The 24,731-nt window shown below is 46.9% G+C and overlaps 1 protein-coding gene and 1 pseudogene across 9 annotated transcripts in view; both read left to right on the top strand.

Annotated features, from left to right (window-relative positions):
* Positions 1-21,936, top strand: part of TRIM26 (tripartite motif containing 26) — a 30,872-nt gene extending 8,936 nt beyond the window's left edge. Inside the window, exons 2-9 of one of the 9 annotated variants that reach the window (XM_009244972.4) lie at positions 5,663-5,766; positions 7,642-8,126; positions 8,267-8,362; positions 10,021-10,251; positions 16,647-16,669; positions 17,149-17,264; positions 17,483-17,515; positions 19,830-21,936. In XM_009244972.4, coding sequence (XP_009243247.3) covers positions 7,689-8,126; positions 8,267-8,362; positions 10,021-10,251; positions 16,647-16,669; positions 17,149-17,264; positions 17,483-17,515; positions 19,830-20,512 — 1,620 coding nt within the window. In that variant the 5' untranslated portion in view covers positions 5,663-5,766; positions 7,642-7,688 and the 3' untranslated portion in view covers positions 20,513-21,936. The remainder of the gene's footprint in view (positions 1-5,662; positions 5,767-7,641; positions 8,127-8,266; positions 8,363-10,020; positions 10,252-16,646; positions 16,670-17,148; positions 17,265-17,482; positions 17,516-19,829) is intronic. The other 8 variants (XM_063725160.1, XM_063725159.1, XM_054558613.2 and 5 more) reach the window with 8 other exon arrangements.
* Positions 17,522-19,818, top strand: LOC103890055 (polyadenylate-binding protein-interacting protein 1-like; annotated as a pseudogene).
* Positions 21,937-24,731: the final 2,795 nt, after the last annotated feature.

Below are 24,731 nucleotides of genomic sequence, written 5' to 3'. Positions count from 1 at the left end.
TTTTTTAATACCAGAGCCTGGGCCACCTCTGGAGATTCTAATTCAGTTGGTCTGGGTATGTTTTGAAGACTCACCAGTTTGAAGACTAAAAATCTGATGTGTAGTCAAGGTTTGAACCATTCCACAAGATGATAAAGGATTCCTTCCTGTATTCGGTGCAAAGCACCAAGTGACACTTACGAATATTTTAGACAAGAGAGAGCTTGGTTCATGATTCAACATTAGACAGATATTCCCGCACAAATATGAAGAACTCCCAATTTTCCCCTGTGGGTCAGCTGCAAGACCAGGGCGCTTTAATGCCTTGTCTCATCCACCTCCCAGCTGGCTGCTACCTCCTGCCCCTCTTTGAGCCCTGTGGGGATTTCTAGCGTTCAGAGCCCTGGTGGTTTTTGTGGCCTGCACTGTGCTTCAGAGCACCACTGATGCTCAGCTCCGTGGGGAAAGTAAGCCAAGTGTGACCACAGGAACGCATCATCCACAGTCACTGGGATCTCCTGGGACAGCCTGGGATCCAGGCCTTTGGCCTGGCCAGTAGGGGTGCAGTCACTCCTCTAGTATGCACATCCAGATCACTTGCTTTTTGCCCCGAATTCTGGCCTCTCCAGGTTTGCTAGAGGTGTCTCACGGAGGTTTACCCCATGGAGAGTTTGCTTATCTCAGATTAAAATACGGGGATTAATCTGGGACCCCAGGAGCCCTTAAATGGAGTACCCACAGGGAATGGAGCTCTAGGCTAAGTGCTTTGGGATTACAGGTGTTTTGCTCTTGTTTGGAGGTCCAGACATATGCTTGAGAAGTAGCTTGGGATACTCAAGAGAGTCCTGAACTGGTACCCTGGAGGCCAGGATGAAAACCCAGGCCACTCCATTTACTTTCTTGGGTCCCAGAGTCCACATCTGGGATTCAGTGTCTACCAGGGCACCTCTCTGGGTGGCATCTAGGAGCCGGAGGCAGTCCAGAGTTTCACCCAGGCTGGAGTGCAGTGGCGCAGTCATGGCTGTCTGCAGCCTCAACTTCCCGGGCTCAGGAGATCCTCTTGCCTCAGCTTCCTAAGTAGCTGGAGCTATAGGCATGCGCCATCACGCCCAGCTAATTCAGCTAATTTCTTTTTTTAGAGACAACGTCTCACTATGTTACCCAGGCTGGTCTCAAACTCCTGGGCTCAGGCAGTCCTCCTGCCTTAGCTTCCCACAGTGCTGGAATTACAGGCACAAGCCCCCGTGCCTGGCTTTCAGCTAGTTTTTGCAGCTCATAGTGATTATTCTTGGAGCCAATAATCGTGCGTGCATCCACATCTTGAAATTATGTGGTGTCACCTTGGCCAGTCTGTTGACATATGCAGATTAGGTATTTATGAGATCCAGAGACTTATAGGGGAGGGGTGGATTTCAGGGAAAGGGGAACCTCTTAGAGAAAGGTAGGGAGTGTCTCCAGTTCTGCCTGTGAGGGGGGTACCAACACATTGCAGGGCTTGTTTGTTGCATCTTCCTGGTTCTATAGAATTGCAGCTAGCTTCTGGTTTATTTTTTTATTTTTATTTTTTGAGATGGAGTTTTCCTCTTGTTGCCCAGACTGGAGTGCAATTGGCGCGATCTCAGCTCACTGCAACCTCCGCCTCCTGGGTTCAAGCGATTCTCCTGCCTCAGCCTGCCGAGTAGCTGGGATTACAGGCATGCGCCACCACACCTGGCTAATTTTGTATTGTTAGTAGAGACGGGGTTTCTCCTTGTTGGTCAGGCTGGTCTCAAACTCCCGATCTCAGGTGATCCACCCGCCTCTGCTAGGTGAGTGCTAGGATTACAGGCAGAAGCCACTGCGCCCGGCCGCTTCTGGTTTATTGAAGAGACAGAAAAATGCCCCCTCACCCCCAGCAGGGATGTGTGACCTCTGGTGCAAGGGAGTTCATGAAGTGACTTCTTCAGGTTCAGAATTCTCATCTGAGTAAAGGGAGTGGGGGTGGAGTGGGTCATCTCCGAGGTTTTTTTTTTTTTTTTTTTTTGGCTCTAATTTTGGTTTCTGTCTGCCCAGGAGTCAGGAATGGAGAGAAGGGTAATGGTTTTACCTCTTATTGTGGAAACCTGTTGAGATAATCACAGAGAATATACTGAAGGCATAAAAGGGCAGAACCATAGCAGGGTGTGGCAAGTTGGGGAAGTTTTTGGAGAGGGTGAATTTTGTACTGGACCTGACAGAATTGTGTATGGGGAAGGGAAGTGGTTATTCTGGTCTGCTCACATCTCTCATGCTCAACCTCATTTCTCCTAATTCTGAAATCTTGAGATCCTCCATCACTAAGAAGGAAAACTACTGTCCAACAGGGACACTTTATTGCTCACCCCATATGTGAAAGTTTGTCATAGCTAAGGCTAGGGTGCTTTTGGTCGGTATCAGCAGAATATATGCCCCTTTTCTTTTGTCAGCATTACTCCGCTTACAAAGCCCTTCCATGTAGATGACCTCATCTGAGCTTCCTAACAAAGGAGCTGGTATTAGACCCCATTTTACAGTGTGCCTGGGTAGGGAAGAGAGTGTAGTGGATTGAATGGAGGCCTTGGCACCAGACACTGCTTCCTAGCCATGTGCTGTAGGGCAAGTTGCTTAACCCTGCTGAGCCTCAGTTTCCTCAGAAGGAGTCTGTATAAGCAAGGGAAGGGATTGGTCATGGAAGTGGTACTGTGTTTCGTTTATCTAGTTATGGCAGACTCTCAAAAACAAATGGTCCTATACAATTAACATTCTCTGCAGTTCCCCTGAATCCATTCACTTGTTCAGTAAATGTGTATTGAGCTTCTACAAGGTGTCAAGCACCATGATCTCTGTATCAGTGATTTAACCATTTTTGATGGTTACTACAGACCTCTTTAAGAATGTGACAGAAAACTATAGCTCCCTCCCCAGAAAACTTTTCTAGCTTTTTATTTTGATTTGCAGTGAGCCAAGATAGTTCCACTGCACTCTGGGGGACAGAGTAAGACCCTGTCTCAAAAAAAAAAAAAAAAGAAAGAAAGGAACCGTTTCAAATTAGGCGGGAGACATGGAGCTCTAAATACTACAGCATCCATTGCCTAGAAATACAGGTATTCTCAGCCGGGCGCGGTGGCTCACGCCTGTAATCCCAGCACTTTGGGTGGGCAGGTGGATCACCTGAGGTCAGGAGTTTGAGCCCAGCCTGGCCAACCTGGTGAAACCCTGTCTCTACTAAAAATACAAAAAATTAGCCGGACGTCGTGGTGGGCACCTATAATCCCAGCTACTAGGGAGGCTGAGGCAGGAGAATCGCTTGAACCTGGCAAGCGAAGGTTGTAGTGAGCCAGATTGCGCCATTGCACTCCAGCCTGGGCAACAAGAGAAAAACTCCATGTCAAAAATAAATAAATAAATATATAAATAAATAAATAAGAAGTATAGGCATTCTCATACATAACCTCAATAAATACCATTAAGAAAATAATTTTAGACATGGTGCAGTTGCTCATGCCTATAATCCCAGCACTTTGGGAGGCTGAGGTGGGAGGATGGCTTGAGCCTAGGAGTTTGAGACCAGCCTGGGCAATATAGTGGCAACTCTTCTCTACAAAAACCTTTAAAAATTAGCCAAGTGTGGTAGCATGCACCTGTTGCAGCAACTCGGGAGCCTGAGATGAGAAGATTGCTTGAGCCAGGGAGGCAGAAGTTGCAGTGAGCCAAGATAGTTCCACTGCACTCTGGGGGACAGAGTAAGACCCTGTCTCAAAAAAAAAAAAAGAAAGGAAATAATTTTTTAATATGATCCAACACGCAGTCTATTTACAAATTTCCCACAATAGTTCCAAGACTATTTTTATAACCTTTTTTTTTCTTTTTACAGGATCCAGTCAAGGTTCACGTATTGCATTTGGTTATTATTTCTCTTTAGTCTGTAAAAATCAAGAGCAGTTCTTTCGAAGGTTTTTTTAATGACATTGACTTTTTAAAAGACTAGGCCAGTTGCCATGTGCAATGTCCGGCATTCTGGATTTATCTGGTTCTTTCCTCATGGTGTGGTTTAATTCCTCCATCGGTACTTTTTCAGTTGTAACATACTTCAGAGTATTCCTTTCCTTTATATTTTTTATAAACTGGAAGTTAGATCTAAAGGCTTGACTAGATTCATTCAAGTCAAACATTTTTGGCACAAAAACTTCATAGGTAATGTTGTGTGATTCATATAGTGCCATGCCAGAAAGCACATGCCACTTTGCCCAGTCTGCTGATGACGCTGGATTTGGTCACTTAGTTAAGGTAACCACTGGATCTCTTCCTTATGAAGGTAAGTCAGGAAGTAATCCATTCGTTGGTGCTTTGGCACCATGGGTACTATCTTGTCCCCCAAAACCTTTCACCTAATAGTTTTAGCATCTATTGATGATCCTTGTGCTATTATAATGGCAGTCGCAAAATGATTTTCTAATTCTGTTATCCCTCTTCTACTTATTTGCTGATTAATCTTACAGAAGGTTATTCTTCTGTAATCCCCAGACAATTTTAGGTATCTAGTACATATGCAATAATTTTTAGACAGTTTCAGAAGATTTAGAGACCATCAAACCCCAGCATGGAGCCTGGGTGATGAGGTGTCCTATTTTGCATGGAAGAAGAGCTGTAGCTGAGCTTTTCATAGTCCTTTTATTCTTCTTATTTTGCAAGTAAATTGCAAAATAAGTTCCCAACCCAAAGATAACACAGGCTATCCTTCAACAAAAAAACCCTCAGCTTTTAAACTTCTAGGCCATTTGGCAAAGAGGCATGATAAAGGGCTTGAAAGCCCACAGACACGCCCAGTACCATTCCTTTTTCCTCTCTCCAAACACTTGCAGTATGTTACAACTGAAAAAGTGCTGACCCAGGCTTATTTCCTCAACAGTAAAGCCAAGGAGTTGGACCAGGCAATTCCTAGCATTTCTTTCTTTCTTTTTTTTTTTTTTTTTTTTTTGAGATGGAGTCTCACTCTGTCACCCAGGCTGGAGTGCAATGGCACAATCTCGGCTCACTGCAACCTCTGCCTCCCGGGTTGAGGGATTGATTCTCCTGCCTCAGCCTCCTGAGTAGCTGGGACTACAGGTGCATGCTACCACACCTGGGTAATTTTTGTATTTTTAGTAGAGATGGGGTTTCACCGTGTTAGCCAGGATGGTCTCGATCTCCTGATGTTGTGATTCACCCGCCTTGGCCTCCCAAAGTGTTGGGATTACAGGCGTGAGCCACCGCGCCTGGCCAATTCGTAGCATTTCTACCAGCATTACTAACATGTAGGAACTTGATATTACTTTAACTTGACAGTTAAATTCCTTGATTCCTTCATTTGAGCTTTGAAGGTGCTTGATTTTCCCCTCATTATGTCTCTTAAAGTCACACATACCTAGATCCATTAGTGCTTCCAGTTGGAATTTATTGTCAGCACTATAATAGTCTCTTATATTTATGTAGTCCTTTTACGTTATAAAACACTTTTTATGTATTATTGTACTAGACCCTCAATGATTGGACGTTATATCCCTGTTTTGTTTACTCTTGGGTCTTATAGACTGGGGGTTTTATTTCTGTCCCATTAATGTCACTACTGACAGAGGCCATTGAACTCTGTTGCGATGGACTTTCAGCATACATAATCATTAATAGTATTGATTTGCCTGTAATTCAGGTTGCTTCATTCCAGCCTCACAGTCACCTCTGTGCCCTGCTGGTTGTCTTCCCAGCGCTGCTGTAGTTGCCTTCCATGGATCTATAGGAGAGCAAGTCCTCCAGGTACTGCCCCGTGATGATGTTGTTGAACTCTGTAGCACATGTGTCACTGTGGCTGGTTCTGCTCACTTCCTCTTTTGCTGCCACTTTTGAATTTAACTCTTTGTTTGTGATTTGGACACTCACTGGATTTGGAAACCAGGGGTTGTGGGTTCTCTCCTAGATTTCCGTCTATATACCAGGCTTGTGCTTAGTACTTTTCCCATAATTCTTTCATATGACCTGCTTAGAAACCCTTAAAGGTAAGTATCACTCTTCCCATTTTACAGATGGATACACTGAGGCTCAGTACTTAAGTGACTTCTGTATTGTCACACAGAGTCAGGGACAGGAGGCTGCTTTTGGGTTAGATGTACTGAGGCTCATAACCTCAGCCTGGAACTGGGCCAGGACTACAAAGGTAAACAGAAGCAGAGTCCTTTCTGTGTGTCCCCGCTCCCTGTACAAGCCAAGGCCTCACAGCACATAGCAGCCACAGCCACCTGAGGATTCCTCCCAGCTAGACGAGGCAGTTACAGCCAAGAACAAGTCCATTGAGGCTAAACTGTGCTCCTCTGGAGGGCTGAGTTTAGAGTCCAGCCTTCTAGGGGAAGCAAATTAAACCCAAACTATAGAACAGCCCAGGGAAATACTCACAAAGGGAAATGCTGACAGTCAGACTCCTGAAGCTTCCTGATGCTTCTTGAGTTTTGGTAAAGAACCTCAGTGCTCTTTGTTTGTTTTTTAATGTTTTCTGGTTTTTTGTTTGTTTTGAAACGGTCTCTTATTCTGTTGCCCAGTCTGGAGTGTAGTGGTACAATCATGGCTCACTGTAGCCTCCACCTCCCAGATTCAAGTAATCCTCCTGCCACAGCCTCCTCAGTAGCTGAGACTACAGATGTACACTACAACACTGGGGTATTTTTTTAAATTTTTAAATTTTTTTAGTAGAGACAGGGTCTCACTGTGTTGCTGAGGCTGGTTTCAAACTCCTCGGTTCAAGTGATCCTCCTGCCTCAGCCACCCAAAGTGTTGGATTTACAGGGTGAGCCATGTCACATTGCCCTCTCTTAGTTCTTGAAACCTGAAACCTTGAGGTGCAAACAAAAGGGATCTCTTGGCCAGGTGCGGTGGCTCACGCCTGTAATCCCAGCACTTTGGGAGGCCGAGGCAGGCGGATCACGAGGTCAGGAGATCGAGACCATCCTGGCTAACACGGTGAAACCCCGTCTCTACTAAAAATACAAAAAATTAGTCAGGCGTGGTGGCGGGCGCCTGTAGTCCCAGCTACTCGGGAGGCTGAGGCAGGAGAATGATGTGAACCTGGGAGGCGGAGGTTGCAGTGAGCTGAGATCGTGCCACTGCACTCCAGCCTGGGCGACAGAGCAAGACTCCATCTCAAAAAAAAAAAAACAAAAAAAAAACGGGGGGTCTCTTGACTGTGTCAGGACCCCAATGACTGCTTGTGTGTCTTGTGCTTTGCATAGTTGAGTGAAGGAGCACTGTGTCCACAGTAGACATTGTAGATTTATATATGTATCATTATGAGTTTCCCAGTAGGTAGTGAGTGATTTTTCTATTACAGTTGGTGCATTACAGCGATTTTCCAACAGATAGAAGGAAAGGGTGTTGAGGCTCTCCCAACAGCAAGGTATAGGCTAGTGGCTGTCCTGCTCTTCACTCTACCAAGCTAATCTTTCTGGGTTTCCATATCCTTATCTGTACAATGAGGGAGTTGGACTAGATCTATAAGGTCCTCTTCTCTTTGACATTTTGTGAGCCTTGTAGGAGCTGGTGGTGTCTGTAGATTGATTGAGTGCTGGAGCTGGCAGCCCTGTGCAGGCTGCCACCTTTGCCCCTTTACTGTGCTTGCTCCTGACTCTATGTCGCGTCTCCAAGGAGAAGTCCTCACCAGTGAACGGAGACCTCTCTGAACTAAGGATACCATGGCCACGTCAGCCCCACTACGGAGCCTGGAAGAGGAGGTGACCTGCTCCATCTGTCTCGATTACCTGCGGGACCCTGTGACCATTGACTGTGGCCACGTCTTCTGCCGCAGCTGCACCACAGACGTCCGCCCCATCTCAGGGAGCCGCCCCGTCTGCCCACTCTGCAAGAAGCCTTTTAAGAAGGAGAACATCCGACCCGTGTGGCAACTGGCCAGCCTGGTGGAGAACATTGAGCGGCTAAAGGTGGACAAAGGCAGGCAGCCGGGAGAGGTGACCCGGGAGCAGCAGGATGCGAAGTTGTGCGAGCGACACCGAGAGAAGCTGCACTACTACTGTGAGGATGACGGGAAGCTGCTGTGCGTGATGTGCCGGGAGTCCCGGGAGCACAGGCCCCACACGGCCGTCCTCATGGAGAAGGCCGCCCAGCCCCACAGGGTAAGCCCTCTTCACCCCTGAGGGTGCCTTGCCACCTTCTCTGGACGCTCCACCTCGCAGTCCTCAGACGACTCAGCCTGAGTCTCCTTCCTGCCCCAGCCCAGAGCATCCACCTGTTCCCACTGCTTGTTTTTCCACAGGAAAAAATCCTGAACCACCTGAGTACCCTAAGGAGAGACAGAGACAAAATTCAGGGCTTCCAGGCAAAGGGAGAAGCTGATATCCTGGCCGCGCTGGTAAGTGAGGCTGTTTCAGGAAGCCCTGAGGCGGTGCGCCCATGTAGGGCAGGGTGAGCCTGGGCAAGTAGGCGGCAGCTGGGAGGTGTTTCTAGGCGCTGCTCATAGGGAGGACGGGTGTCAGCCTGGCAGTAGCAGACCTGGGTTTTAGCCCAAGTGCTGTCTTTCTGAGCTGTGTAGTCTTGGGCCTGTTTCTTGTCTGAGAGACAAATGGGCTGCCTGGATGTCAGCTAGAGTCCCTTCCATTTTCTGTGATTCTCACCTTGATGGCAGGGCCCATGTCCAGCTGCTGGTTCTCTTCTGCCAGGGGACTGAAGAAGGTGTGGCTTCATTCTTCCTTTCAGAGAGGGAGAGAGAGAGAGAGACAAGGTTGCCTGAGAGTGGAGAGGGTTTAGAAGGACAGAGCTGGCTCCAGGGTAAGAACTGAGAGGGAAGGGCTAGAGAACAGCTAAGGCAGGCCTGCCAATTCTGATGGCGCTGTATGTAGTGAGGCCCAGGCCCAGGATCATGGTTGCCAGTACAGTAGGACCTCCTCCACATCTGTGGGTTCCGTACCGGTGAATTTACCCAACCATGGATCAGAAATATTCAGAAAAAAGAAAAAGCATCTCTACTGAACATATACAGATTTTTTTTCTTGTCGTTTTTCTCTAAACAATTCAGTGTAACAGCTATTTATATAGCATTTACATTATATTAGGCATTATAAGTAATCTAGAGATAATTTAAAGTATATAGTAGATTTTATGTAACTATTATTCCATTTTACATAAGAACTTGAGCATCCTTGGATTTTGGTATCCTTGGGGAGGGAGATCCTGGAACCCATCACCCACTGATACCAAGGGACAACTGTAGTTAGAAAACAGGCAGCACATTATGTACTTGATTAGAGATGGGGTTGGGGGGAACTAATCAAATGGTTCTGATTTTCTGGGGAACTGTGTATGTTGAGGAAGTGGGCAGTGGAGGAGTAGTGGGGTCAGGGCCAGTGGTGAGTCATTAGGCCTAGGGAGAGAGAGAGAGTAAGCTAGAGACAGCTAAGTCCAAGGACCCCTCTAGGCCCTCAGTGTGCATGGCTGCCCCCAGCCCCGCACCAGTCAGCAGGGCCACTGAGGACTCCCCCAACCCCAGCTGGGGAGGAGATTTGGAGGCAGGAAAGGACATGGTCCCTAAGCACAGAGGTCACACAATTTTGCTGAGGAAGGGGTGGGGTACATATAGATATTTTAGACTGAACAGTGGGGTGCTGAAGAGAGGGCTGGTTAGGCTTAGATGACATTAATCAAGCAAAACTTCCTGGAAGAGGTGACAGATTTTGTCCAGGAGGGAAAAGTGCGTCGGCTTATGAGTGAGACCCACAGTTTCTCTAGGGGCCCCAGAGCGTACTGGTTTAGCTAGAACAGATTGTGGCTGACCAGTCAGGTGGAGACAGGGTTTTGATCATATAGTAGTGGGGTGAACTGAACTAATTCATTACTGGAGTCTTCTTTGAGGAGTGTGGACCAGGAACCCTCTATAGCTCCTCCCACTCCAGATCCTGTAGAATTCCTGAACGGAGGTAGCGAGGTGAACGAGCCAGCCTTGCACACCTCCAGCACTGGGCCCTCCACCCTGAGCAGAGGTGTCAGCCCTTCTCCCCTTCCCGCCCCCTGCAGAAGAAGCTACAGGACCAGAGGCAGTACATTGTGGCTGAGTTTGAGCAGGGTCATCAGTTCCTGAGGGAGCGGGAGGAACACCTGCTGGAACAGCTGGCGAAGCTGGAGCAGGAGCTCACGGAGGGCAGGGAGAAGTTCAAGAGCCGGGGCGTCGGGGAGCTCGCCCGGCTGGCCCTGGTCATCTCCGAACTGGAGGGCAAGGCGCAGCAGCCAGCTGCAGAGCTCATGCAGGTGAGAGGCCGTCCCTGGGCAGGGCACCAGGGACCGGGACGGTGGGTCCCAGCCCTGCCATTCACTTGCAGGAGCTTAGAAGACTTGGGGGCTCAGTTTTGTCATCTGAAACATGGAGATGATAATCCTTACCCCTGCCAATTAATCTGTAGATTGCATGAGCATAAAATGAAATAACTGGCATGCTGTCACTTCAAAAAATAAACTTTCTACACAAAACTGTCCAAAAAACTAAATGATATAGTAGAAAATGGAAGGGAAGATTATTAATATCATTTACCATCCTCCATCCTCATCACTGCCATCACAAGCCCTCTTCACAAGTCATTGGCAGACACTTAGCAGCTGGTGGAAGCTTTTTATGGTTTTGTGGTTGGGGGTGGCTGAGGGAGGGCTGACCAGCAGCTCCTCTCAAAGACCCAGAGGATCCGGAAGAGATAGGGTAACTGGGGAAGGTAGACAGAGATGGCCAGGTTTTCTCTGGGCCCGTGGGATTACCACACAGAGAACAAGATGGAAAGCAGACAAGGGGGCCTCAGGGCGCCTCCTAGAGGAGGGGGCTTTGATAGTGAGAAAGGGAGGCTTTGGGGCTGAAGAACTGGCTGTGAAGCTGAAATGGCACCACATCTTCTCCCCTAGGAGCCTCTGGGGATCACACTACCCTGAAGAGGGCCCAGCAGCCTTTGGAGGGGTAGAGGGCTCCACCTTCCTGCTCTCATAGGCTGGGACGAGAGGAGCTCTCTGATGGTATTCCCCCACTTGCACTGTTTAGGGTGGCTGGGTCTGTCTGTCAGCAGCAGAGCCACCCAGGATCTCTAGGAAGGTGGAGTCCCAGGCCAATGGCAGGACAAACCAATAGCCAGGAGGGAGAGATAGCAAGGCAGGCTCTGCAGTATGTGCACCAGGACAGACTGCAGAAGGAGGCGGCCACCTGCTCCTCATTGTTGTGAATTCAGATGTACAGAATGAGGACTGGCAGGGATTTTAGACCTTCCAGTCCAGCCCCTACTGATGAAGTCACTGAGGTCCAGAGAGTGGAAGGAGTTTGTCCCAGGCCATGGGGCAGGTGTCAGGTCACAGCTTGAGCCCAGATGTCCTGACTCCTGGGCTCTGAGCTCTTGTTCTTATTTTGTCCAGAATGGCTCTCTGGCCCCCTCTTTTCCTCCAGATGTCATTCTGTTCCCTCAGATTTCTCTCATCATACTCTTTGACTGGGTCATTTTCTGCATCTCCTTTTGCCCCTGTTTCTCTTCTCCTTCCTCTTCCCACGCCCCTGCCATGTGTGAATGCCTACTGTGTGTGGAACAGAGGCACACAGCTGAGGATGTGGTGGGGCTGAAATCCATTGTGTTTGCCCAGAGGGGTGCCTTTTCCTAATGCACCCAGAGAAGTGGCCCTCAGAGCAGAGGCCTGGCCCTCAATGAGTCAGAGCACTCAGATTACAGCTCTCCCTGGGATGGGGTAAGGTCAAGGGAAGGGAGAGAAAATGGTGTCTGCTTGAAACTAGTATAGGAAATGTTATTGGTACTGGTAGGTTTCTTTTTTTGTTTTGTGTTTTCTCTTTTAATTTTAGTGCTATGTAATGTATATATTTATGGGATATAGAGGTTTTTGTTTGTTTGTTTTTGAGACAGAGTCTCGCTTTGTCTCCCAGGCTGGAGTGCAGTGGCGTGATCTCAGCTCACTGTAACCTCCGCCTCCTGGGTTGAAGCAATTCTCATGCCTCTGCAACCTCTGTCACCTGGGTTCAAGCGATTCTCCTGCCTCAGCCTCCCAAGTAGATGGGATTACAGGCGCACATCACCACACCTGGCTATTTTCTGTATTTTTGGTAGAGTCAGGGTTTCACCATGTTGGCCAGGCTGGTCTTGAACTCCTGACCTCAGGTGATCGCCTGCCTCAGCCTCCCAAAGTGCTGGGATTACAGGCGTGAGCCACTGTGCCTGGCCTAGAGTGATACTTTGATACATGTATATAATATATAATAATCAACTCAGAGTAATTAGTATATCTATCACCTCAAACACATCATTTCTTTGTGTTAGAACATTCAAAATCCTCTCTTCTAGCTTTTTGAAAATGTATAGTAAATTATAGTTAATTATATTCTGCCTACAATGCTGCACATTGTAGGCAGAATTTATTCTTCCCATGTAGCTATAACTTTGTATCTGTTAACCAACTTCTCCCCACCCTCCTCTCCCCAGCCCCCTTCCCAGCCTCTAGTCCTTACTATTCTACTGTCTTACTTCTATGAACTCAAATTTATTATGGATGAATAGTACTCCATTGTGTATATATGCTACATTGTCTTTATCTATCTGTTGATGGATGCTTAGATTGAGTCCATATCTCAACTATTGTGAATAGTGCCACAATAAACATGAGTGTGCAGGTATCCCTTTGATATACTGATTTTCTTTTCTTTGGACAAATACCTAGTAATGAGATTGCTGGATCATATGGTAGTTCTATTTTTAGTTTTTTGAGAAACTCTCATACTGTTTTCTGTAACGGCTATACTTATATGTAGAAAAACCTAAAGGCCCTACCAAAAAACTCTTAGAACTAATAAACAAATTCAGTAAAGTTGCAGGATACAAAATCAACATAAAAAGTCTACTGCATTTTTAATACACCAATAACAAACTAGCTAAAAAAGACATCAAGAAAGCAACCCCATTTACAATAGCTACAAAAGTGAAATAAAATACCTGGGAATGAAGTTAACCAAGGAGGTGAAAGACCTCTATAATGAAAACTACAAAACACAGATGAAAGAAATTGAAGAGGACACAAACAAATGGATTAGAATTAATATTGTTAAAATGACTATCCTACCCAAAGCAGTCTACAGATTTAATATAATCCTGGTTATCAAAATACCAATGACATTCTTCAGAAAAATAGAAAAAAAACTAAAATTCTTATGGAGTCACAAAAAACCCCAAATGGCCAAAGGAATCCTAAGCAAAAAGAACAAAACTGGAGGCCTCACACTATCTTACTTCAAAATATACTACATCCAGGTGTGGTGGCTCACACCTGTAATCCCAGCACTTTGTGAGGCCGAGGTGGGCGGATCACGAGGTCAGGAGTTTGAGACCAACCTGGTGGTCTCAACCTGGTTGAGCCTGACCAACATGGTGAAACCCCATCTCTATTAAAAATACAAAAATTAGCCGGGCGTGATGGTACACAGCTGTAATCCCAGCTACTTGGGATGCAGGAGAATCACTTGAATCCAGGAGGCAGAGGTTGCAGTGAGCTGAGATCGTGCCACTGCACTCCAGCCTGGGCAATAGAGTGAGACTCCATTAAAAAAAAAAAAAAAAAAAAAATATATATATATATATATATATATATATATATATACTACAAAGCTGTAGTAACCAAAACAGCATGTATTGATATAAAAGCAGACACATAGACCAATGGAACAGAATAGAGAACTCAGAAATAAATTCACATATTTACAGCCAACTGATTTTCAACAAAGGCGCCAAGAACATACAGTGGGGAAGGGACAATCTAATAAATGGTGCTGGGAAAACTGGGTAACCAACCATACGCAGAAGAATGGTATTGGTAGATTTTTTCTGTGTGCATATTTGAGTTTGATTGTACCGTGTGGGAACTGGACAGCTAACTCCCTAATTAGCATTAATATTTTCCCAGAGATTATTTGGCTGTCAAGGTATAGTAGGAAAAAGACCTAAAATAGGGTCCAGAAGTCTGATAGAGAAATACAGGTGAGGCTGGTGTGGTGGCTCACACCTATAATTCCAGCACTTTGGGAGGCTGAGGCAGACAGATTGCTTGAACCCGGGAGTTTGAGACCAGCCTGGGCAACACAGATCCTGTCTCAAAAAAATTAAAATAAAATAAAATAGAAATACAGGTGAGAGGGAGAAGCAGCAGGACAAAATGTGTAAAATAGAAGAGACCTTTTGATAGAGGTGATAGGAAAGGAAAGACAAACCTATGGGCTAGGAGCATCAAGAAGACATTAAAGGGATTGGGGTGACAGGAGAGGCCCAGAGAGACACTGCATCCTGCCCTGGTTAACCCGGGCGGGCCCTGCAGGATCAGGTGGCATGCTTGCACCCTGCTTCTGCTGCTGTACACCCCCATGAAGAACTTTCTTGATGCTCTCTGTTAGTAACTGGGCACATCCCCTCCGGGAGCTTGCCATGACTCATTGCCGCAGCCCCACTGCTCGGCTCTGCCTGTTTCATGACAGCTTCAGATGTCTTGGGTGAGAAGAGTCCTCCAGGAGACTTGGACAGATCACTTCCCTCCAGAGGCCCCGTATGTGGCTGTGGATGGGGGCTCCTCAGTCTTTCAGCTTCTTCTCCGCAGGGCCAGCCCTGCCCTGGCTCTCAGGACCCCACCCTCTCTGGGCTGCTCACAACCTTTAACCTTTAGAGGACTCTTCTTTCTCCTGTATGATTCTCTCCCTTTCTACTGTTCTAGGGACTTCCATGTCAGGAAATATGCCCAACTGGGCCTCTGGCCCACACTCCAGCTACTGCTCCATTCATTTGCTCTTTTATACCACCTTTGTCAGCAGAGCTGTCAGGACATGCTGTCTGTTTTGTTGCCTGTCCTCTGAAGCTGCCTTGGCTTACATGTTTTGAGGGGCATGTTAGAGGACTTGGCCAGAAATGTGCTACCAGTCTCTGGGCATTTGCTTCATAGCGGGGGGTTGGGATGTGCCTCTGACTTCTTGTCTTATTCCTCTGGAGTAAAGCTCACAACTCTTCCCAAATTTTTGGAAGCAGTCATCAGCAGCCACAATTTGTTAATTCCATTTGTTTCCCAAATCTCACCCTCTCCAGGAAGCCAGCCTGCACCCCACCGGCCCCTGCTCCCATCCCCCTTCACTCTGCTCTCTTTTCCCGTGGTGCGTATCACTCACGTAGTATGATGTATTTGCTACATTGATTATTGTCTGCTTCCCCCTGCTAGAATGTCAGCTCTACAGAAGTAGGGATTTGTCTCTCTCTCTCTTTTTTTTTTTTTTTTAACTGTTCTGAGGCTTCTAGATGAGTGCCTGGTACCTAGGAAGCACTTAATAAATATTTGTGGAATGAGTGAAAGGAAGGCAAAAATCAATTAATACAGAGTATTAAGGAGGCTTTTGACTCACAAAAGGGAATCTGAGCATCTCAGAATAGCCCTCTTCCCACTCACCCTGCCCTACCACCTGTCTATCACAGAGATAGCACCACCATTCTCCCTCCTGTACAAACCATGCTCTGTTCTTGTTTATCCTTGACCAGTATGTCCAGTTGAATCTGTCTCTAAAATACCTGGAATGTATTGCTTCTTTTTTTTTCTCCCTACTGCCACCACCTTAGTTCAGGCCATCTTTAGCTCTCCCTGGTCCACAGCAAAAGCCTCCGGACCAACCTCCCCAAGTTCCTGTTGCCTCCTTAGTCCCTTCTCTGTGGGGCAGCCAAGTGAATGGTCACTTAGGGTTTGGGCTCGCTGCTGTACAGTGACGCAAACAGAATAGAAGTTTATTTCTGCCTCAGTTAACAGTTCAGAGGTGCAGGGTCTAGAGCTATCACAGTAGCTGTATATAAGCTTATCCAAGGGACTGGGTTACTTCCATGTGGTTCTTCTACCAGCTTCTAGATGTTGTCCTCTGCTGTGTGGTCAAAGTTGGGCTCACCACCACCATGTCCAAAATTCAGTTGGGGTAAAAAGGAAGTAGAAAGCAATTTTCTTTTTTTAAAGGACAATGCCCAGAATTATGGTCATTGCTTTCTATCACATTCCATTGGCTGGAACTTAGTCTCATGACCAGACCTTGTCGTAGGGGATCTGGAAAATGTAATCTTCCCAGGTGGCCATCTGACCAGCAATAACTCCAGGGGTTCTATTATTAAAAGGAGGAAGGGAAGAGTGGACTCTGGAGGTTACACAGCAGTCTCAGCCACATGTAGAGCAGATCACACATATCATGCCCCTACTTGAAACCCTTGGTGGGTTTCCACTATACGTGGAGCAAAAGTCAAACTCCTTACCATGCATATTCAGCCCTGTGCAATCTGGCCTCTGCCACTTTCACCAAGCCCTTTCCTGTTTTACCTTACCTCTCTTCATCTGGCCAGTACTTCTCATCCCTCAATTCTCTGCACAGGTATCTCCCAGAGAGGTTGCCCCTGTCATCCCCCAGCCATGGTGGCTTCTGTCATTGTGCTGATTTTGTTTGTTTTCTTGTTGGTTTATCCAGTGACCCCCGTGGAATGTCAGCTGCATAAAAAAGGGACCACATTTGTTTTGTTCACTGATATGTCCCACCTCTGCTACAGTGTTGGGTGCAGATGCATTGAAGTCTTATTTGATTCATATTGATACTTGTGCTTTTTTTTTCCCCCTTCTAGGACACGAGAGACTTCCTAAACAGGTAAGAGTCTCCTCTCCATGGTGTACCTCATCCCCCTTGTTTATGTTTCCTCCCCTTCTGACCAGGTGCATTTGAATTCATGGGGAGTGGTATGGTGCCAGAGGTACTCACATCCCATGGTTCATCCTGATGCCCTTCTGAGGAGCAGGACATATCCTTGAGAACTGGAGACTTGCTCTCCTCCTTATGAGTTCTCTGTGTAGCCCCAGCGACTTGGCCCACTGGCCTTATTTGAGGTGGGACAGAGCAGAGAGGTTAGAAACATGGCTTAGTAGACAGAGCACCCTGGATGTGGAGTCTACTGATGGTCTGAAGCCCTGGCTCAGCTGGTGTCTTTGGGCCACTGTTTTTCTGTCACTTGTTTGGGGATAATCGTACCTTTCCTGTCCCCTTCATAATTGCCATGAGGATTGAGAAATAAGTATGAAGGAAAGTAAGAAGAGCTGAGTAACAGGTTGTTACGTCTGTCATCTTCTCAGGTATCCACGGAAGAAGTTCTGGGTTGGGAAACCCATCGCTCGAGTGGTTAAAAAAAAGACCGGAGAATTCTCAGATAAACTCCTCTCTCTGCAGCGAGGCCTGAGGGAATTCCAGGGTAAGGGTTGGGGAGCGCACAAAGGGTGGGAGTCAGAGCAGGGCTACCTCGTAGAAAGAGCGCACCCGCTCCTTTCCATCACCTTGTCGAGCCTCACTCTTCTGAGGGCCTCCTGTCTTAGACATGGATCCCTATCAGGAAATTGATACCGCTCGAGCAAGAAATGGGCTCATAAATTTGCGAGACTTGAGTCATTGCTGTCCTTTTTTTCTCCCCAGGGAAGCTGCTGAGAGACTTGGAATATAAGACAGGTGAGTGTCTAGAGGGTGGTTCCCAGATGTACATCAAATATAGAAAACTCCGCCTGCAGAGATTCTGACTGCCCAGTTTTCCCCCAGGTAGCCTCTTTTGCAACAGGAAGAATTTCCCAGCTGCACAGTAGAAGCCCCCCTCCCTCTTTGCACTTTGTAATCAGCCTACTCTTTAGTCTGCAGTAGAGACCTCTGCTTGCTAGTCTGATCCTTCTCTGCCCTGTGCTTGCTTTTCTTTTTCCTATCCTCACAGGTCCTGCCACCAGTCCTTTTCCTGTGGCCGAGCTTTCTCTCATCTTCCTGGCTGCATGGCTCCTATATTCAGAGCAAACAGCAGGGGCAACCTAAGGCCAGAGGCCATATCCACCACAGGCCCCACTACTGTGCTCCCTCTCAGCCCTGCAGTTAGGTTGTACACTGCATACCAACCACCAAGGAGCGCCATCCACATAGACCGAGCTGTGAATGGTGCCCCTTGGATTGTGAAGACTGGTGGTCTCCTCCTGGCCCACTTTCACACTTGCTTTCGTGAGAACCATTGAGGAGATCGGCCTGTCTGGGAGCAAACGAGGCCCTGAGAGCTCCTTCTAGTTCACAGGCTAAAATCCCACAGCAGAACTGAGTTAGCAGTGGTTAAACCTTAGGTGGTTGTAGCTTCTTTATTAATGTCTGAGCTGTCTATGAATACCATTGAATTTTACCCCTCAGGTTATTCTAATTATAGAGAATCCTATGAGGATGATGGTGAGGATTATCCCACTCTGTCAGTACATGTTCAGGGTTTCTTGAACCATCTTACAGAGCAGCCTGGTAGTTTTGAAACTGAAATTGAACAGTTTACAGAGACCCTGAATGCTTGTGTTACAACAGATGATGCTTTGCAAGAACTTGTGGAACTCAGAGGCCACATCTGATCCAAATTTCTTTCTTTCTTTTTTTTTTTTTTTTTTGAGATGGAGTCTTGCTCTGTCTTCCAGGCTGGAGTGTAGTGGTGTGATCTCAGCTCACTGCGAGCCCCGCCTCCCAGGTTCACGCCATTCTCCTGCCTCAGCCTCCTAAGTAGCTGGGACTACAGGCGCCCACCACCACACCCGGCTAATTTTTGTATTTTTAGTAGAGATGGGGTTTCACTGTGTTAGCCAGGATGGTCTCGATCTCCTGACCTTGTGATCCACCCGCCTCGGCCTTCCAAAGTGCTGGGATTACAGGCGTGAGCCACCGTGCCCAGCCCCAAATTTCTCTTATATGGGAGCTTACCTGTGTAATTACCTGGCCCATCATGTGACAGTTAGCACAGAGAGTAGCACCTTCCGCCAATTTCTACTTCAAAGATGTCGGACTGAATATGACATTAAATATCAAGCTGCAAAAGGGGATGAAGTTACTCCAAAACAATTTCGTGTGTTTGTACCCTTTCTGGGAGAACTTTATCATAACCTGGAGATCAGAGGAACAAATGGACAGGTTACAAGGGCAGATATTCTTCAGGTTGGTCTTCGGGAGTTGCCTAATGCCCGAATGCCCTCTTTTCTAATCCCATGGATGACAGCTTAATTTGTACAATAAAATTGCTGAAGTTGACAGGGTCAGTTTTGGAAGATGCTTTGAAGGAAAAAGGAAGGACTGATATGGAAGAAATTATTCAGGAAATTGAAAATGTTGTTATAGATGCAAACTGTGGCAGAGACATGAAACAGATGCTCTTGAAGCTTGTAGAACTCCAGTGCAGTAATTGGGGTAGAGTCCATGCAACTTCATCATACAGAAATGCAACACCCAAAAAAGATCCCAATTACTGTGTGAATGAACCAACATTTTATAGTGTTCATTCACACAGTAATTGTGTTTCATAGTGTTCCTTTCACTGCAGCTGGATCCGGATTACCAAGAGGCGTATCAAGAGTTACTTGAAAAAGAGGACTTTTTTTCTGGATTATGAAGAAAATGGAACAGATTTATCAGGGGCTGGTGATCCACACTTGGATGGTATTAATGATGAGTTGGACCCAGAGATCCAGAGATAGAGGAAGCTTATGAAAAGCTTTGTTTGGAATCAGAGCGTAAGCAAAAACAGTAAAGTTAAATTTCAGTATATCATGTTTATAAAGCAGTTTAGTTATGGTGATTTAGCAGAATACAAAGCCAGAAAATGTGTCACACTTATACCAAATTAAGGATGTTGAGTTATATTACTAATATATGCAACTTTAATTTTGTTTAACACTGTCTGCCAAAATAAATTTTATTCCCTCTGACTTAAAAAACAAAACAAAACAGTGATGCTGTTTTTTTTTTTTTCCCCTTGTCCCCACAGTGAGTGTCACCCTGGACCCACAGTCGGCCAGTGGGTACCTGCAGCTGTCAGAGGACTGGAAGTGCGTGACCTACACCAGCCTGTACAAGAGTGCCTACCTGCACCCCCAGCAGTTTGACTGTGAGCCTGGGGTGCTGGGCAGCAAGGGCTTCACCTGGGGCAAGGTCTACTGGGAAGTGGAAGTGGAGAGGGAGGGCTGGTCTGAGGATGAAGAAGAGGGGGATGAGGAGGAAGAGGGAGAAGAGGAGGAGGAGGAAGAGGAGGCCGGCTATGGGGATGGATACGACGACTGGGAAACGGATGAAGATGAGGAATCGTTGGGCGATGAAGAGGAAGAAGAGGAGGAGGAAGAGGAGGAAGTTCTGGAAAGTTGCATGGTGGGGGTGGCTAGAGACTCTGTGAAGAGGAAGGGAGACCTCTCCCTGCGGCCAGAGGATGGCGTTTGGGCGCTGCGCCTCTCCTCCTCCGGCATCTGGGCGAACACCAGCCCCGAGGCCGAGCTTTTCCCAGCACTGCGGCCCCGGAGAGTGGGCATCGCCCTGGATTATGAAGGGGGCACCGTGACTTTCACCAACGCAGAGTCACAGGAACTCATCTACACCTTCACTGCCACCTTTACCCGGCGCCTGGTCCCCTTCCTGTGGCTCAAGTGGCCAGGAACGCGCCTCCTGCTGAGACCCTGAGCCCTGACATCTGCCCCCGGCCCCACACCCTCAGATGCTTCACTTGTTTGGAATTCCAGGACTCTCAATGGGGGAAGGGATGCCTGGCCTAAGTACCTGGAGCAGGGGACCCCATATCCACTGGCAGCCACCTCCCCATCACTGTGGCCCCCTGAAATCTCACTCAGTGCTATTGCTCCATCTACTGCCCTAATGGGGCTCTTCTCCCACCTCCTGCTGGTTTCCTGAGGGAACTTCTGACCCTGGAGTCCATGAGGGCTCCTTTCCTTTTTGACCACGACCTTGGCCCCAGCTCTGCACTCTCTGTGGAGTAAGGGCCTGACGCAGCATTTTCTTGCCCAGTGTGGCAAGACCTCGGAAAAACCAGTCGATTACGCCTAAGATCATTTTGCTGTCCTTAAACCCCCCAGGTTCCTTCTTGCACAAATCCACTCTGCTGCCCACCTTCCCTGGCATTTTAAACAGATCTACCCCACCCCAACTCAGAGTTAAGCATATACACGGCAATACTGAAAATAAACAATGAAAATCCACTGAGGCTTCCCAGGCCATTTAAGGCCTGGAGTACCAGCGCATATCATCTCATGGGGTCCAGAGTGGAGTCCAGGCTTCTCTGAAACCAGGGCTGAGCATATTTCCATAGCCAAGGAGGTGGGACTCCCTGGAGCTATCTGTGGTCTTAGGGAAGGATCCAGACATACACGGCTTTGGGATACAAGCTGTGATCACTGATCAATAAATTATCTCTGGATTGGTCCTTGTGAGGGGAGTTTTAAGAATCCAGAACATCTTGCTCTTGATCAGCACATCCAAAAACACCAAGACAAATATCCAGTGGAGCAGAACCTCTCCTGCCTCGGGAGTTCTGACCAGGTTCCCCGGCAGGGTGTTAAGCCTCTGTCTCTGGCCCTACCAGCATCCAGGTTCCACTTTCCTAGGAGAGAGTGGAGATGGGAAGACAGGGAAAGGAAGGCAGCAGGAGGCCACAAGCCCACCAGGTCTTCATGTCAAGAGAGGGAGTAACATGTCTCCTCACTGCCCACAGACCCAACCTCTGTCCAGGCGCCCCTTATGGTTACAGTTTAACACAAGCTCTCCTGCTCCAGCCAAATTGATCTGCCAGTCTTGTCCTTACCCATTCCAAGTGCTCTGCCAGCCCCTGTTCATCCAAGTTTTAAGTCCTCCACCCTGTTCTAAGAGACTGTTCCAATGGCTCTGGGCCTCAGTGGTCTCTTGACCACCATTGTCTCAGAGCTGCCCACTTTGTGTGTGTCACATGCTGCCTGAGTCACATGTACATCTTATTTCTGCCTCTAGTTTTGTAAGCTCCTGGAGGGCGGATAACATACTACTCTTGTATTCTCATGGCACCTAGTGCAGTGCTGGGCACAGAGTAGGTGCTCAATAAAGACTTGTTGAATGAACAGCCTGGAGATCTATATCTGTAGGTCTATATATTATATCTCAAATGCCACCAGACCTCAGTCTGGCTACAGAGAAATTCCACTGATAGCAGTAGCCGAAGATTTTCCTTCTGTGCCTTCTGTAACAGTGTAACTTTGCTTTCTGTTCTCTGCATACATGCTGTCATTTCTGGAAGTCCCTCAAAAAGAGCCTACTGCGGAACACAGACCAGTTGTCGCATGGCTCCACCTTGTTATTCCTCCTGCACTGGTGCCCTTGAGCTGAGGTCAAGCGTTTTGGAGCAAGTGATGACTCTCCCTGAGAAGGGAGACATCCAGTATAGCACACCCAGAAATTCTTTCTTGGAAAATAAGCACTGCCTCAGAGGAAATAGAATGTGCAGAGATTCAGCCTTGCATCCTAACACGGTCAACTGTTTTTCTTGTCCTTTCTGATTTTTTTTTTTTTTTTTTTTTTTGAGTTGGAGTCTCACTCTGTCTCCCAGGCTGGAGTGCAGTGGCGCCATCTTGGCTCACTGCAAACTCTGCCTTCCAGGTTCACGCCATTCTCCTGCCTCAGCCTCCCGAGTAGCTGGAACTACAGGTGCCCGCCATCACACCCAGCTAATTTTTTTGTATTTTTAATAGAGACGGGGTTTCACCGTGTTAGCCAGGTTGGTCTCGATCTCCTGACCTCGTGATCCACCCACTTTGGCCTCCCAAAGTGCTGGGATTACAGGCGTGAGCCATCGCACCCGGCAGTCCTGATTTTTTAAATTGCCATCTTAAAGGTGGAAAAGGGAGGATTATACGAAACTACCTGTAAAATTACACTAGTGGCAAAGAGCATATTTCCTCTCTGTTCTCTAATTTGTGGGCTCATGTAAGTTTTCCCTTTTTATTTTTTATATTCATAGTTTTTAGTTTTGTATAACTATACTTGCACATATGGTAAACTTTCTACAGTGCTTCTTACAAATAGGAACATTTCCCTGCCCCATTCCTCCCACCAAAGACTCAGTTCATACCTTTTAGCAAACTATTTTGTGTTTGCCTTGATTTTTTCTAAATAACTCGTGTTTGGGGCCTTATCCTCACATTTCCCACTGTGGAGCAGGAAGATGTAGCCCTCTACTCTATCCTTTATCACACACACAGACATTCTCTTCCATCCATCACCATCCCTTCAGTGTGGTACTAACTGGTTAAACAAGTATTCAGTGTGCTTGTTATTACATCTGTGTAAAAGCTATTCACACCTGAGCTGTGCATGTGGCCACGATCATTTTTCCTTCTTGCAGAACCTTTTGTCTTCCTGGAGTTCCTTTTCCCTTTTTGCATCATTTCCTATGTCTTTATTACTTATTGGACTCCAAATTCCTTCACTGGTTGTCAAAATCTCCAGGTCCTCATTCACCAGGTGCTCTTACCAGTTTTGTCTTGATGCATCTCTGAAGCCTCCTGGCCTTGAATCTGGAATAGCTGCTTCCCCACCTGTACGTGGCTTCCTGGATATTCCTTCACCATCATACTGGGGGTCCTGGATTGCTTCTATTTCTTTATCCTATGTTTTCTCTCTTAATTTACTTCATTTTGGTGGAACATTTTCTAGGAGCTTTCTGAGAAATGGTGCATGGAAGTTGAATTTTTTAAATCTCGAATATCTGGAAATATCTTTATCCCACTTTTATACTTAATTAGGTTCCTTAAGTTTAGGATTCGTGGTTGGAAATAATTTTCCTTCAGAATTTCAAAAACATTGCTCCACTGCCCTCTGGCATCCTTTGTTGTTGAGAATTCTTGTGACACCCTGATTTCTGATCCTTTGTATATAGCCTGTTTTTTGTTTTTGTTTTTTACCAGAAGTTTTGGGTCTTATCTATGTTCTTACTCTTAAAGGTTTCTTCTCCTCCTCCTCCCTTTCCTCCTTTCTCCTCCCGTGGTCCCCCTCCTTTCTTCTTTTAGAGACAGGGTTTCACTCTGTCATCCAGGCTTGAGGGCAGTGGTGCGTCATAGCTCACTGTGGCCTCAAAGCTCCTGGGCTCCAGTATTCCTCCCACCTGAACTTCCCGAGTAGCTAGGACTACAGGAGCATGCCACCACACCTGGCTAATTTGTTTATTTTTTGTAGAGACGGGGTCTTCCTATATTGCCCAGGCTGGTCTCAAGTGATGCTCAGCCTCCCAATGCATTGGGATTAGAGGCATGAGACTCCATGCCCTTACTGTTAGATTTCTTGATGTGACTTTGTATGAGCTTTTCCCTCCATTGTGCTAGTTAAATCAGTGGGCTCTTGCATTCTAGAAACTTATAGCTTTCCAGTTCTGGGAAATTGTATTGAATTATATTATTATTTTTAGAGATGGAGTCTTGCTCTTTTGTCCAGGCTGGAGTGCAGTGGTGGGGTCATAGCTCACTGCCACCTTGGAACTCCTGGGCTCAAGTGATCCTCCTGCCTCAGCCTCCTGACTAGCTGGGATTACAGGTGTGAGCCACCACAACTGGCTGAATTTTTATTATTTTAGAGACATGGTCTTACTCTGTCACCTAGGCTCTAGTGATGGTGCATTCGTAGCTTACTGTGGCCTTGAACTCCGGGGCTCAAGTGGTCCTCCCACCTCAGCCTCCCAAAGTGCTGGGATTACAGGCGTGAGCCACTGTGCCCTGCCTGAATTATTTCTTGTTGACTTTTCCTCCTATTTTCTGTATTCTCTCAAATCTGTTATCTCCAGGCTTCATATGTCTCCTGAATTCATTTATTAAGTACCCGTGATGTGCCAGGATGTTTCTAGGTTACAACAGTGATAAGGTTAACA

Source organism: Pongo abelii, chromosome 5 (assembly GCF_028885655.2).
Source record: "Pongo abelii isolate AG06213 chromosome 5, NHGRI_mPonAbe1-v2.0_pri, whole genome shotgun sequence".
In the NCBI taxonomy this organism is placed as follows: Eukaryota; Metazoa; Chordata; class Mammalia; order Primates; family Hominidae; genus Pongo; species Pongo abelii.
The sequence above is the reverse complement of the archived record's forward strand: the minus strand, read 5'-3'. Positions and strand labels throughout refer to the sequence as shown.